Source organism: the organism of the source record quoted next, unplaced genomic scaffold (assembly GCF_019419815.1).
Source record: "Pyrus x bretschneideri cultivar Hongxiangsu unplaced genomic scaffold, Pyrus_bretschneideri_v1 Contig9, whole genome shotgun sequence".
NCBI lineage: Eukaryota > Viridiplantae > Streptophyta > Magnoliopsida > Rosales > Rosaceae > Pyrus > Pyrus x bretschneideri.
Window position 1 is genome coordinate 25,775 of NW_025999831.1, and position 15,855 is coordinate 41,629.

At 35.9% G+C, this 15,855-nt stretch overlaps 2 protein-coding genes across 2 annotated transcripts; both read left to right on the forward strand.

Annotated features, from left to right (window-relative positions):
- Positions 1 to 10,160: 10,160 nt before the first annotated feature.
- LOC103944384 (inactive protein RESTRICTED TEV MOVEMENT 2) lies at positions 10,161 to 10,932 on the forward strand. The gene is made up of 2 exons (XM_009354828.3): positions 10,161 to 10,383; positions 10,461 to 10,932. Exons 1-2 carry the CDS (start codon positions 10,272 to 10,274, stop codon positions 10,844 to 10,846), a joined length of 498 nt encoding a protein of 165 aa, XP_009353103.1. The 5' UTR covers positions 10,161 to 10,271; the 3' UTR covers positions 10,847 to 10,932.
- A 1,113-nt stretch (positions 10,933 to 12,045) lies between these two features.
- Positions 12,046 to 13,887, forward strand: LOC103944449. The gene is made up of 3 exons (XM_048576603.1): positions 12,046 to 12,524; positions 12,607 to 13,327; positions 13,405 to 13,887. Exons 2-3 carry the CDS (start codon positions 12,715 to 12,717, stop codon positions 13,752 to 13,754), a joined length of 963 nt encoding a protein of 320 aa, XP_048432560.1. The 5' UTR covers positions 12,046 to 12,524; positions 12,607 to 12,714; the 3' UTR covers positions 13,755 to 13,887.
- Positions 13,888 to 15,855: the final 1,968 nt, after the last annotated feature.

The following is a 15,855-nucleotide window of genomic DNA, read 5'->3' on the forward strand; positions in this document are numbered from 1 at the left end:
TTTATTTTGTAGTAGTATAAATAATGATATTTAACCATTAGAAAGAGGGGAGGAGACGCACTACTTTAGAAAGCCTTTGACAATTCAAGTTTATTTTCAAGGTGTTTTCTTTACATATTTTTAATAATATTTTGTTTTATGGTTGTTCATAGCTAATTTCTTTTGCTAGGGCAAGGTCATAAGCCTTAGCAAGAATATGTAGTTTCTTTTCAATTTACTTATGATATTATGTATGTATGTTTTGAATTATTAATTATCGTGATTAAACTATCAAAGTGTCTTAGTGATTCGCGACCATTATGATATTTAGAAAAGTAATTTGATGCAATTTTGGTCGAAAGGTTTCCTGAAATTGACCCTGGTTTCTTGTGGTTAATAATTGTAATTTTACTTAAGATGAACACCACGTCTTAAGGGTTGCATGATTTTTCAAAAGGTTTTCATAAAACTTAATGAGTCTTTCATGTTCATATTTGATCCAAACGTCCGGACGGGTTATATGCTAGATATACGTTCTATGTCGGAGGTTCTAAGTAGGATATAAATTAGGAAAACCTAACCTTCAAAACATGCATGGGTAGTTCATAAGTAATTAGAAGAACTACGTAGAATTGTTAAGGTGGCGGCGGAACCCTAGTGCTTTTACAAATAGTATCCCTTTGAATTGATTTTATTTAAATTGATTTCTTAATTTGTTTTTTTATTAAATTCATTTTTATAATTTTAAATTCTAAAATCAACATTTCCAAACTTTGTTTTAAATAATTAATTAAGAGTTTGTTTTAAATACAAATTATTAATTCAATCCATGTGGAAAACGACCTTGCTTGAGCTGTTTATACTACAACTACTATGTTCTTTTGCAAGTATTTTTGTGTGATTTTTAACCTTTTTGTAGGTAATAAAAATTCTATCAAGAAATTGGCGCTGTCACCGGAGATTGTTTTAAATAATTTGTGTTTATCATATTCTTAGTTAATTATTTGTGTGTGTGTGTGTGTGTCTTTTTATTTACTTGTTGATTTTATTTTCATCCTTGTGTTTTTTTATTTACTTGTTGATTTTATTTTCATCCTTTTAGAGAGCAATTCAATGATGGAGCTACCGCCAGGAGGGTTGCCGTTATGAGTTTCTTTAGCAGATAGGTTTTTATGGATTTAAACCTACACTATGTGCCATTTGCTATTTGAAGACTCATGATCTTTTGGAGTGCCGTAAAAAAGAATATTTTCCTGAGTTTGTCCAAAAGCATATCAATATGAGAATCGACTCAAAAAGGCATTGGAACAATTCCTATTCAGAGTTTTACACTTCAAGTTTGAAAAAGCATCTTGAGCACTATTTTGAGCAACCTAATGTGCCACAAGAGCTCTCTGAGTTGTACATTGAAAGAACTAATCAAGGATTTCAAATTTAAGCTTTAAACTATGAGAAAAGCTGTATGATTAAGAGGAAATTGGTGCAGAAACGGAAAAGCCACCTGCAAGCTATTCACTTCCAAGGGAGGAAACAATATATGCTGATCCTGAAATCCTCCCAGAATCTACGGCAACCCAAGTTCATGTGCTGTCAGAATTTTTCCCACAAAGACTGCAGAAAAGCACGGGAATAGATGTGTTGGAGAGGGATGTTCACACAAATTCAGAATCTGGAAAATTAAATGGTCATCTTTTGGACACACTCAAGAATCTAGATACATAGCAGATGACTACTGATACAATTTTTGTTGCTGAATTGGACATTCTAGCAATGCAGCTCTTCAAATTTAAAGACCATCAGGGCTAATCCTACAAGCAGGCTAAGGCATACGAAAAGAAGACGTTTTGTGGCAGCCAATTTCCTCACAAACAAATTCAACCAGTGCACAAATTGTGGGTATTAAATACAAGATTGAAGTCAATTCGACGGATATCAAAACATTGTTGGAATGAACCTTATTTCATTACAAAGATTCATTCTCATAGAATGGTGTATATTAAGGACTCAACCATAGCATTTAAATACGCAGTCAATACACATCAAGTTACTCATTACCTAAAATTTACCTTTGATGTTGTTAAAGATTGGTTGACTCTAAAAGAATAAGTAATGTGATTACCAATCTTCCGCTTTGTCTAGCTATGGACACTAACCAAAGTGTTTATTGGGAAGCAACCTAATTTTTCTAACTCTTTTATTTTTATTTTCTAGCTTTTATTTCAATTACAAAAACACAACGAAACAAAATATCAAAATAAAAATAAATAAATAAATGAAAAAAAATGCAATTTTTAATTCTTGTTATTTTTATTTACTTATCTAATTAGGTTTTTTATTGCAGGTTGCATTCGGAACTGATTTGGCCTAATACCAACTAAAGGAGTGCAATCAAAATTTAGCCTATACCAACTAATTGATAATATGATGAGTAATTTAATTATTTATAAGAACATGTGAGGTTTATTCTTTTTCTGATGTGTGATTCATACTCATAATTGAGTGACGTGGAGTACGTGTGCCTGTTAAGCCTCACATACGGGATAACCTGCTCTTATACCATGAAGAAAATTGATGTTCTACCAAAAACCAATCAATAATGTGGGAATTAGCACAACTACTTATAAACACAAGCAAGATATGTTTCTTTCCTGATGTGAGATTCTCACTCCCAAGTCTCAATAGTAGGAACGGTATGAATAAAAAGACATTGAAACCATGAAGGGGGGCATGGTTGGGGAGAAATAGTGAAGCCTAAGACCATCTCCAACTCTTAGAGTAAAACTCAAATTTTAGGTTCTAAACTTACCCTAACTTGCTCCAACCTTTGGGACAAATATGAGTTTTAACCCAAAACTCTTTTGTGGGGCAAATTTAGCCAAGAATTTCCTTGGGTTAGTGGGGCTGGCCAACCATTATATGTGTATTTTTTTTTTTTTTTAGTTTTAAATTTATAAATTCATTGAATTCAACAGCTAAAATCTAATATGATCAAATCTAACGGTAAAAAAAGAAAGATATAACGGTCCAAATTTAAATCCAATGGCTAAAGTAATTAAAAAAAAATTTATGTGTGTTTTATATTCTTTCATAGTGTTTCACAAGTTTCATGGTATCGATTTAGTGATTTTGCAATATTTATCGGAATCTAAATATTTTTAGGTTGAAAAGTTCATAAAATTTAATTAGGATAGCCCACACACACACACACACACACACACACACACACACACATATATATATATATATTTTTTTTTAAATTTACTTTAAGAAAAAAATTATCCTAAATTCATTCTTTAATAATCTCAGGCTAAAAATTTAACCGAGAAGAGTTGGAGGAGAAAAACTATTTCTGGGTTAAAACCTAAATTTTTGGGGTTAAAATTTTTAAGTTTTAACTAAAGAATTAGAGATGGTCTAAGTGTGAAAAACAAATAATGAAGATTAAAATATGTAGAAAGAAGTTTTGTTAAATCGTAAAACGAAAAACCAAGTAAATAAAGGCCACGAACCGCTCCACCAAAATGTGAAAGTAAATGGGTCGTAATTGAATTTCCCTTCCCTCTAAAAAGTCTCCCCTTTTCTCTCTCTAAAATTCTCTATGTGAAAGAATACCAGCAACTTTGCTACCGGCCCTAGCCTTTGGCTTAGGTGTCGGAGGCATCCTCCCTTCTTTCTTTTCTTCTTTTCCTCCCTCTTCTCATTTTCCTCCTAAGTTTTCTTAGATTCTCTTTCCTTTGCACTTTCCCTCTTTTCTTTTCCCTCATCTCCTCTACTCCTCTCCCTCCCTGCTTTCAATTTGCTCTTCCTTCAACTTTTCCAGTTTTCTCCCTTCCTTTTTAATTCTCAATTCTCCCTTGAGTTTAATCTCAGTTTTCCTTGAGCCGAGTCTCAAGTATTCGGGCTTCTTGCCCCATATTTAGTGTTTTTTCGCCTGCTTTTACTTCTTTCTGTCTTTTATTTCCCTTCCTTCATCATGCCTAGCTGTGATACTTCATCCCCATCCCACCATGTGCTTGGATCAGCAGGCTCTGATCAGAAATTGGATATCATATCTACTTCCTTATCTCTCACTTCCCTTCCTCAACCAGCATGTTGGATCTCCATTGAGGCCAAGTGTTGGGTATTTTACATACCCCTTAGCCTTACCTTCTTCCCATATGTTACTTTGTTTGTATACATTTGTAGGGGTTCGTGAAGGGAACTTGGATCTAGTGTCTACTTTCTCAGTTCGGAGTTTGTCTTCCTCCTAGGATGTGACGGGGGCAGCAATGTGGTCTTTGCTGTTAGAGATTAGTGTTTTTTATTGTCTGTTTTATTCTGCCTTCGGGCCTAAGCTTGTGTGGGCCTCCCATTGTATCTTAGGTTGTTGCTATCATTTTGTTTGGGCCTTTTACTTTTCCTGTAGTTGTTTGCCCGGTCCTTTTTGGGCCCTGTACTAGTTTTTATTGTAATGAAAATTGTCTTCATGATAAAATAAATAAATGAAACCATGAACCAGAAATGGTTATTGACCAAAACAAAAAGAACAAATAAAGACTAATTGGTTGATGTTGTCGGGATAATAATGTGTTACCAACGAGAAAAAGGTAGTCAATGGTTAAAAAAAAAAAAAAAAAAAAAAGTTATATTGTACTGGTCTTGTTTGGTGAGATTCTATTTTTGATTTCGTATTGCCATATTATCATTGCGATTATGTAAGGTTTACATACTATCATTTTAGATAAGTTATTTTTTGTTGATCTTGTTATATTTTATATTAGTTATTGGAGGGTTTGCTTTGTTATGGCTAGGTTAGGCCTTATGTCCTCATTGACTGATTGTAATTTTTTTTTAAAATAAAGCTTTCTTATTGTCACTTCTCATGATAGCAATGCTAGAGTTGGATTGACTTTAGGATTTTACCCGAAAAAATGCATTAGTCACTATTGTGGTGTGCTATTACGTACTTTTGCCACATATCTTTCATTAATAACATCATTTTTACGCCACCAAAAAAAATCAAACAACTATTAATCTTGGTAACTGTTGCTCATTTTTCTTGTAGTGATATTTGCTCATTTGTTGTGAAATAAAAACTATATTTTTATCTTGTTCAAATAATTATATGAGAATTTAGAACAAGGGGGAAGTTTAAAAATAGAATCAGCTATGTCATTGGCTCCGCTATGCTATGCATCACTTGGTGGCGTTGACTGCATTTGTACCCACACTGAGAATTTATTGTAACAAACCGCGACTATCTTTTCATCTATGTATTACTAAGGAGAGCAAGGGTCTTGTAGCTAGCGTTTGAGAGCATATACCTTTGCAGCCAGAGTCTTGTACATACCAAAAAAGTCTTAAGAAGAAGTTTAGAAACAGAGCCTGTATTTAACGAACATACATGCTTAGGATTGCAAATACGTAAACATTTGAAAATAATGACCGATCAAATCGTCAGCTCCCTTGAAGCTGAATATACTTATATTGAACTACAAAAAGGTTAGAAAGGCATCAGCTAGCTAAGAATATGTGCATGCCTTGTTTTAAAGAAATGCAAAGACATAAATTAAGCAAGGTATAAAGGTTAGGATGTTAGACAAAGTAAGAACATTCTCGATTTTTGTAGATCGACCAAGCTTACAAGAAACCTGTAAATGATCAAGCTATATATTTTATATGCCTATGATAGAGCCAAAAACCTAGAAAAGCAGCTAGCTAACTGATTTTCACATGGATTCCAATGGTGAATATGAGACAGAAGCTGAGACCATGGCTCTTCGTCAGTCAAGATCTTTTGATTCTGTTCCTGCTGAGGTTGCCACTGCTGTTGCTACTTCTTGTTGCGCTGGTGTGATGCCTCCTCCTTTGGTTTTTCTTCCAGCCACAACCTATTTGCCTGAACTAGTTAGAGAGTTCAGGCAAATTATGACAAAGCTAAGATCCACAAGGCGCCCTTCTGAGCCTCAACATCTTCAAGATCAGCGCATGATCTTCAGAGAATGGATGCAGAGGGACTTTTCTGCCTTCTTTAGCCTTAAGGCTCTTCAAGACGTTGAGATAGCTCTCACTAAATTATACCAAGCCCAGCAGATGACTAAGGTGCAATATGAGTCCTTCGTTTCCTTTTTTGAAAATCTCAGGGCCTTGAGGGATCAACATCTTAAGGCCGAGAGGCAAGCCAACAGGGTGAGGTGCTACAAGGAGAAGCACACTCGGACCTCCACTGCTCTGCAGCAGTTGGTGGATGAGGGCTCGTCCATGGAGGATCGGATAATAGTGGTAGCTGTCGAGATCCAGAAATTGGAGGAACAACTTTCTGCTCTAAAGGCTGAGCAGATGACTCTCTCGAGCAAGCTATACAAGAAGCTCGAGAAAGTGAAGAAAGTAAACCACGAAGTGGAGGAGTCTGAAACCCAGCTAGCCAACAACAATATAGCTTTAGAAGAGCCAGGTCGCATTTTTACCATCATGCAGACTTATCATTCTATGATAGCTGCCTTGGCTAAAGATGTAAACTTGTTAATTTAGGGCTTATGTAAAGATGAGTCAATATGTTACTATATATTTTACCCTAATCTTAGTATTAACTAGGGATTTAGCCAGCGTGTTGCCGCGGAATGTCAAACGAAATATAAGTATTGTATATAAGTCTTCAATACAGGACTAAATGTATTATAAAAAGTATTTACATAATGTTGTTACAAATCAATAGTTGGACAGAATAACATGATAAACTTTATTTTGATCAAGTACGTGAAAAACTATCTAGCACACAATTTGTCAAGAGATGTAAGTTCTCTATATACATATACATATATATATATATATATATATATATTTATATCAAATTGTCGTACTTCATAAAACTAAAGGGATGGGCAATTTAGGGAACCTTGGCTGCCATTTGTCATATCCGGCAGCTGCTTCAGCCACCCCCATTGGAATTCATGGTTGAGTGCATTTCATTCAAAAATCCGTCACTCTGAAAAATGAAAACAAAAACTCAATTCAAACCCAACATATCCAACAACCCAAATATTATAATAATCTTATCAGACAATAAACAATTAGAGACGAAGTTCTATTACCATAAAGAAATCAGGGGTTATCTGGTAAAAGCTAGCTGAAGCTTCATCAAATATATAGAGGATTATCAAACAATCAGAGACTAATCTCAATTACCGGAAAGAATTTGGGGCTTGTTTGGTAGAACTAATTGAAGCTTCTTCCAATATATAAAGGATGACCCAAGAAGTTAAAGAAGTGGTAATATGTTGTTATAATTGAATCACAATTCAAGTCTTACTCCAAGATGGATGGCGTGGCAAGTTTAATTCATGAAATTAGGAATATATAGAAGTCAAATAAAATTGGATAAACTAAAATTCTTGATAGATCAACTATGAGGGCTATATATAGTCATGTCAAGGTTTGGATTTATATGTAGAGCAGTGAGAACCAAAATTTATGAATTCAACAGTTAAAATCTAATATGATCAAATCTAACGATAAAAAAAAAAAAGATACATAACGGTCCAAATTTAAATACATTGGCTAAAGTAATTAATTTTTTTTATGTGTGTTTCATATTATTTCATAGTGTTTCACGAGTTTTATGAAATCGGTTTAGTGATTTTTCAATATTTATCGGAATCTAAATATTTTTAGGTTAAAATGTTCATAAAATTTAGGGAACTTTAACGAAAAACTTCTGGTATTGTTCACTTTAATGGAAAACCATATTTTTGCACTAAAAAGTCAATCATAGTACTATTCACTTTACCCTTTATTCTGTCCTTATCGTTAAAACTAAAAGTTTTCAAACCATTTTCATTAGCTTTCCTTAAAATTTAATTAGGATAGTCTACACATTTTTTTTTAAATTTACTTTAAGAAAAAAATTATCCTAAATTCGTTCTTTAATAATTTCGGGCTAAAAATTTAACCCATAAAAGTTGGAGGAGAAAAACTGTTTCTAGGTTAAAACCTAAATTTTTTAAAATTTTTAAGTTTTAACTCAAGTGTTGGAGATGATATAAGTGTGAAAATCAAATAATGAAGATTAAAATATGTAGAAATACGTTTTGTTAAATCGTAAAACGATAAACTGAGCAAATAGAGATCAAGAACCACTCCACCAAAATGTGAAAGTAAATGGGTAGTAATGAATTTCTCTTCTCTCTAAAAAGTCTCCCCTTTTCTATGTCCCTAAAATTCTCTATGTGAAAGAACCCCAGCAACTTCGTTGCCGGCCCTAGCCTTTGGCTTAGGAGGCATCCTCCCTTCATTCTTTTCTTCTTTTCCTCCTTCTCATTTTCCTCCTGATTTTTCTTAGGTTCTCTTTCCTTCGCACTTTCCCTCTTTTCCTTCCCCTCATCTCATATGTCTTCCCCTTCCCTGCTTCCCTCCTCCTCTTCCTTTATCTTTTCCAGTGTTCTCCATTCCTTTTTAATTCTCGGTTCTCCCTTGAGTTTAATCTCAGTTTTTCTTGAGCTGAGTCTCAACTATCCAAGCGTTTTTTCACCTGTTTTATTTCCCTTCCTCCATCCTCCCTAGCTATGATACTTCATCCCCATCCCACCATGTGCTTAGATCGGTAGGTTCTGATCAGAAATTGGATATCAGATTTACTTCCTCCTCTCTCACTTCCCTTCCCCCAACTAGCATGTTGGATCTCCATTGAGGCTAAGTGTTGGGTATTTTACATACCCCTTAGCCTCACCTTCTTCCCATATGTTACTTTCTTTGTATATATTTGTAGGGGTTTGTGAAGGGGACTTGGATCTGGTGTCTACTTTCTCAATTCGGAGTTTGGCTTCCTCCGAGGATGTGACAGCCATGGCAATGTGATCTTTGCTGCTGGAGATTAGTGTTTTTTATTGTCTGCTTTCTGTTGCCTTCGAGCCTAAGCTTGTGTGAGCCTCCGATTGTATCTTGGGTTGATGCTCTCATTTTGTTTGGGCCTTATACTTTTCCTGTAGTTGTTTGCCCGGTCCTTTTTGGGCCATGTACTATTTTTTATTGTAATGAAAGCTGTCTTCGTGATCAAAATAATAAAAAATAAAAAAATAAATGAAACCGGGAACCAGATATGATTATTAACCAAAGCAAAAAGAACCAATAAAGACTAATTAGTCAATGTTGTCGGGATAATAATGTGTTACCAACGAGAAAAAGGTAGTCAATGGTAAAAAGAAGTATATTTTACTGGTCTTGTTTGGTGAGATTCTCTTTTTGCTTTCGTATTGCCATATTATCATCACGATTATGTAAGGCTTCCATATTATCATTTAGATAAGTTATTTTTTGTTGGTCTTGTTATATCTTATATTAGTTATTGGAGGGTTTGTTTTGTTATGGCTGGTACCATGGCCAAGTTAGGCTCTATGTCCTCCTTGATTGATTGTAATTTTTTTTTTTTTTAAATAAAGCTACCTCATTGTCACTTCTCATTGATAACAATGCTAGAGTTAGATTGACTTTAAGATTTTACCCGAAAAAAATGCATCACTATTGTGGTGTGCTATTACGTACTTTTTAGCTTTTGCCACATATCTTTCATTAATAACATCATTTTTACGCCACCAAAACCAATCAAACAACTACTAATCTTGGTAACTGTTGCTCATTTTTCTTGCAGTGGTATTTGCTCATTTGTTGTGAAATAAAAACTATACTTTTATCTTGTTCAAATAATTATATGAGAATTTAGAACAAAGGGGGAAGTTTAAAAATAGAATTAGCTAGGTCTTTGGCTCCGCTATGCTATGCATCACTTGGTGGTGTTGACTCCATTTGTACCCACACTGAGAATTTATGGTAACAAACCGCGATTATCTTTTCATCTATGTATTACTAAGGAGAGCAAGGGGCATGTAGCTAGCGTTTGAGAGCATATACCTTTGCAGCCAAAGTCTCGTATATACCAAAAAAGTCTTAAGGAGGAATTTTATAAATAGAGCCTGTAATGAACGGACATACATGCTTAGGATTGCAAATACGTACACATTGGAAATAATGATCGATCCAATTGTCAGCTCCCTTGAAGCTGAATACACTTCTATTGAACTACAAAAAAGTTAGAAAGGCATCAGCTGGCTAAGATTCTGTGCATGCCTTGTTTTAAAGAAATGCAAAGACAGAAATTAAGCAAGATATAAAGGTTAGGATGTTAGACAAAGTGAAGAACATTCTTGATTTTTGTAGATCGACCAAGCCTACAAGAAACCTGTAACTGATCAAGCTATATATTTTGTATGCCTATGACAGAGCCAAAAACCTAGAAAAGCAGCTAGCTGACTGATTATCACATGGATTCCAACGGTGAACTGGTTAACATTATACGTTCTTACGAGGATTTTATGCCTTATTGCAAGTTCCTAAAAGAGGAACGATTCGACATTTACCAGATTCCTCTCCATGGTATTCTCCTTTTTCATGTTCTTTGTTTTGTGATTTTTTTTTACATATTTTCTTTTCCTTTTTTTTTTTGTTGGTAGGTTTCAAGATGGAACAATTCAAGCTATTTGTGAACGACAACAAAGGAACAATAAAGATTGAAGGCCAACGTCCTAAGGGTGGAAGTAGATGGAGCCGCTTCCGCCAAAAATTCAAACTTCCTTGCAATGTTTATAACACTAAGGATATTCATGCAAGTTTTGGCAATGGTGTCCTTACCATAAGACTGCCAAAAAGGGAACCATTGATGATTTCGAATTCCGATGACAAGTCTGATCTATTTGTCTACAACGGCAAGCTTTTCAGGCTGAAAATCAGCAAAAGAGGAATCCTCGGATCAATTGCACTTGTTGCTGTGGGCTTGGCTGTTGGAGGTTATGTAATCCAAAAACACTTGCCATCTACGCATGTTGCTGAGAAGCATTAATTAAAAGTCACTTGTAGTTTGAATTTGTTCTAAGGTTTGTTAAGATTGAACTTACTCATGTGTATACAAATGCGCTCATTCCTATTCTTCTCTTTTATTTGTGCCCATATTCAATTAACCTATGGGACTGCTAATGTTACGAGAAATTCTAAAGTCCGACAACCAGATCATGTGTCCGTGCAGATCCAGATACAAAAAACACAACTTACTCTAGTCTCTCTGATTTGTCATGCTACACCGACCCATTTTTTGTCTCTCCCCCTTTCACAATCCTCTAACCCAGTTTCCTTACCCAATAACCTCTCGAATGTTAGGTAAAAAGCAGAATAAGTCGGCTATATGTTTTTATACTCATCATTGCTACTTTCCGTAAAAAATAATCACAATGTACTTTCACAATGTGTGTATCTCCGACGACGAACTCTTTTGCCATGGACAGTGTAGGAAGAAGAAGCACAAGAATGGAAATTAGGGTGACAAATTTCGAACCCATTGGCTCTTTGACAATATATCTTGTCAACAAATCTTTGTTATATTAGCTTTCAGTGGGTATACTGATGATACCACTGCGGTATGCTGAGGATCTATTTATAATATAGTTTTTGTTGTAAAGTTCATCCAAAGCCTTGAAGTAGAGGCAAATTTGAAGACCGACTACGGTCGGCTTACCATATTGTGTTAACATTAAAAGTATATTTGGTCGGCTTATTATAATTTATGCTTTCACGTGTATAGTCTTAGAGAAGGAAACGAATGAGCTTGGGAAATGATGTTTTGGTTTATTCTTGACTTGATCAACTTCTAACAACGACCTTTGGATATTAGAGGTCATGTTTTTCTCAGTTGCTCCTTCTTCCAACCCATAATACTTTCTTGGTTAGAGGCGGTGAATTTAATTGTGGTTGCTTCAAGTGATATGTCAATGAATAGTTCTCACGATTAAGGTTTGTGGTTGCTTTACGCGGGGTAAGAACTTAGCCTCAACATAGTCTTGTCGGCATGAACATGTGCAAGAATTTTAAGATGCTTACAATGCGGAATTTTAAGATGCTTACAATGCGGGGCAAAAATGTCACAAAAATAAGCTTCTTATGAGGAAAATATTAGAGAGACCACATTAATGTACCATTTGATGTGGCAATGATGGGTATATGTACCATTCTAACGGACATAGATGCTTAGGATTGTAAATACGTACACATTGGAAATAATGATCGATCCAATCGTCAGCTCCCTTGAAGCTGAATACACTTTTATTGAACTAAAAAAAAGTTAGAAAGGCATCAACTAGCTAAGATTCTGTGCATGCCTTGTTTTAAAGAAATGCAAAGACAGAAATTAAGCAAGATATAAGGGTTAGGATGTTAGACAAACTAAAGAAAATTCTGGATTTTTGTAGATTGACCAAGCCTACAAGAAACCTGTAAATGATCAAGCTACATATTTTATATGCCTATGACAGAGCCAAAAACCTAGAAAAGCAGCTAGCTGACTGATTATCACATGGATTCCAACGGTGAATATGAGTCAGAAGCAAAGACCATGTCGAGCAAGATCTTCTCTTCGTCGGCCAAGATCTTTTGTTGTAGAATCTTCTGATTCTGAGCCCGAGGGGAGGTCCCAACCTAGACCAGCTACATCAACACATCCTTCTCCCAAAGTACAAGGCCCTTCTTAGGTACAAACATACTCGCAATCTTGTCTTTTCCTAATTCGGGTCAATATTGCTCCATTAATTTGTCTTCTCTGCGTTTTAACAGGCCACTGGTGAGGGCTCGAGCAGGTTTTCTCAGCCTGTTGCTGAATCCTCTCATTCTGTTCCTACTGAGGTTGCCACTGCTGCTGCTGCTTCTGGTGGCGCTGGCGTGATGCCTTCTCTTATGGCTTCTCTTCCAGCCACGACCTCTTTGCCTGAACTAGTTAGAGAGTTCGGGCAAATTAGGATGAAGTTACGATCCCCAAGGCGTCCTTCTGAGCCTCAACATCTTCAAGATCAGCGCAGGATCTTCAAAGAATTTATGCAGAAGGACTTTTCTGCCTCATTTAGCCTTAAGGCTCTTCAAGATGCTGAGAGAGCTCTCACTGAATTATACCAAACCCAGCAGATGACTAAGGTGCAATATGAGTCCTTCATTTCCTTCTTTGAAAATCTAAGGGCCTTGAGGGATCAACATCTTAAAGCCGAAAGGCAAGCCAACAGGGTGAGATGCTACAAGGAGAAGCACACTCGGACCTCCACTAATCTGCAGCAGCTGGTGGAGGAGGGCTTGGCCATGAAGGATTGGATAATAGTGATAGCTGCCGAGATCCAGAAACTGGAGGAACAACTTTATGATCTGAAGGCTGAGCAGATTACTCTCTCAAGCAAGCTATACAAGAAGATCGAGAAAGTGAACATTATACGTTCTTACGAGGATTTTATGCCTTATTGCAAGTTCCTAAAAGAGGAACGATTCGACATTTACCAGATACCTCTCCATGGTATTCTTCTTTTTCATGTTCTTTGCTTTGTGATTTTTTTTTTACATATTTTCTTTTCTTTTTTGTTTTGTTGGTAGGTTTCAAGATGGAACAATTCAAGCTATTCTTGAACGACAACAAGGGATCAATAAAGATTGAAGGCCAACGTCCTAAGTGTGGAAGTAGATGGAGCCGCTTCCGCCAAAAATTCAAACTTCCTTGCAATGTTTATAACACTAGGGATATTCATGCAAGTTTTGGCAATGGTGTCCTTACCATAAGACTGCCAAAAAGGGAACCATTGATGATTTCCAATTCCGACGACAAGTCTGAGCTATTTGTATACAACGGTAAGCTTTTCGGGCTGAAAATCAGCAAAAGAGGAATCCTCGGATCAATTGCACTTGTTGCTGTGGGCGTGGCTGTTGGAGGTTATGTAATCCTGTAACACTTGCCATCTACGCATGTTGCTGAGAAGCATTAATTAAAAGTCACTTGTAATTTGAATTTGTTCTAGGGTGTGTTAAGATTGAACTTACTCATGTGTATACAAATGAGCTCATTCCTATTCTTCTCTTTTATTTGCGTCCATATTCACTTAACCTATGGGACTGCTAATGTTACGAGAAATTCTGGAATCCGACAACCAGATCATGTGTCCGTGCAGATCTAGACACAAAAAACACAACTTATACTCTAATCTCTCTAATTTGTCATGCTACACTGACCCATTTTTGGTTTCTCCTCCTTTCACAATCCTCTAACCCAGTTTCCTTACTCAAGAACCTCTCGAATGTTAGGTATAAAGCAGAATTAGTTGGATATATGTTTTTATACTCATCATCGCCACTTTCCGTAAAAAATAATCACAATGTACTTTCACAATGTGTGTATCTCAGACGACAAACTCTTTTGCCATGGACAGTGTAGGAAGAAGAATCACAAGAATGGAAATTAGGACAGATTTCGAACCCATTGGATCTTTGACAATATATCTTTTCAACAAATCTTTGTTATATTAGCTTTCAGTGGGTATACTGTGTTGGATTTAGTGGCAAATGCCCTTCGGCTAGAAAGAAATATTAAAAATAAAATACAAACATAATGATGATGTTTGTTGAAAAGATAAAAAGGGTAATGATGATGTTTGCAGAAAAAAGGGAAGGCTGGTTTTGTTGTTGGCAGAGAATTCGGTTTTGGCTCCCACACTTGTTGCCTTTGGTGAAAATGGATACCGAGGGAGAGTTGAGAGAGCACTAGAAAAGAGAGAGCATTTTCTGATTGCAGATGCAGAGAGCAGCAGAGCATCAGAGAAGAAGGGGTGCCGCATCCCCCATTTGAAAAGAGCTCCTCTCTTTGGTTAGTAATCATCCCCCAAAGTAGTAGTTGCTGTAATAGCTTTAAGTTATACGTATAAAGAAGAAATTATTCATTATATTTCCTTCTTTATTTGTGAGGTTGATTTCTGCAAGCATTATGTCTTGGGAAAGCAAATTAAAGTGAAGTTTGGTACTGCAGTACATCAGACAAAGGCCATTCTTGATTATGTGCATTCGAATGTTTGGGGTCCTACAAAGACTTCCTCTTTGAGTGATAGACATTGGTTTGTAACCCTTTTATTGTTATCGCCATCTTTATTATTATCGCTCCCTCTTTATTATTATCGCCCTCCCTATTTAAATCCCCCTAATGTATATTTAAGAGAGACTCCAATCATCCACACTCCGGATCAGATCAGGAGACACAATAAATGTCAATTAAAATTGACTTCCTAATTTAAATGGGCAAACAGAACGTGCCCTGCCTCCATACATTTAGTAGACCAAATGTCCTTAGATTTCAATGAATGAGATGTCCTTAGAAAGCTTGAAACGTCTGCTTTAAAAGCTAAGAAAGAAGTTTCCTGAATTTAGGCTTTAATTATGTACTTATCTCTCGTGCAACCTTCAGAAGTCCAAACTGTCCCGGCAGCACGTTGACCTATCTTCGTTCTTAAACTGGGAACAATTGGTTGGGAATTTTGAGCCGAAAATTTGGTACAATCATCTTCAATCTCTTATGAATCAGCTCCAACTGGAATCACTCAAAAATTCCACCGTTTGCATATTTTTCCACCAAACTCAATCATGCTGCTCCTAGAAACACAATATGGCAAAAGTATCACAAATACTTAAAACTTCCAACTAAACTAGACAAGAAAAGAAATATAAAAGGCAAAATATATAGTATAGATATTGGTCCATCAAAAAACCCCCAAACTTAAATTTTTGTTGGTCCTCTAGCAAAACAAAACACAGAACAAAACAAAACAAAACTACTCAACTAAGACTTGACTCAACAACTTAGTAGCTGACTTCTCGATTTCGATCTCAGAGATAAGTGCCAACCATGAAATAAACAGCCAAGAACTTAGCAACAAGAGCTCAAAGCATCATCAAATAGTTAACCAAATTTCCTTCAAACAAAACTTGAAATGTCATGTGTGAGCTAATCATGTCAATGCAATTCCAAGCTCCCTTAAATCATCATATGCAAACATGTGAGCTTCT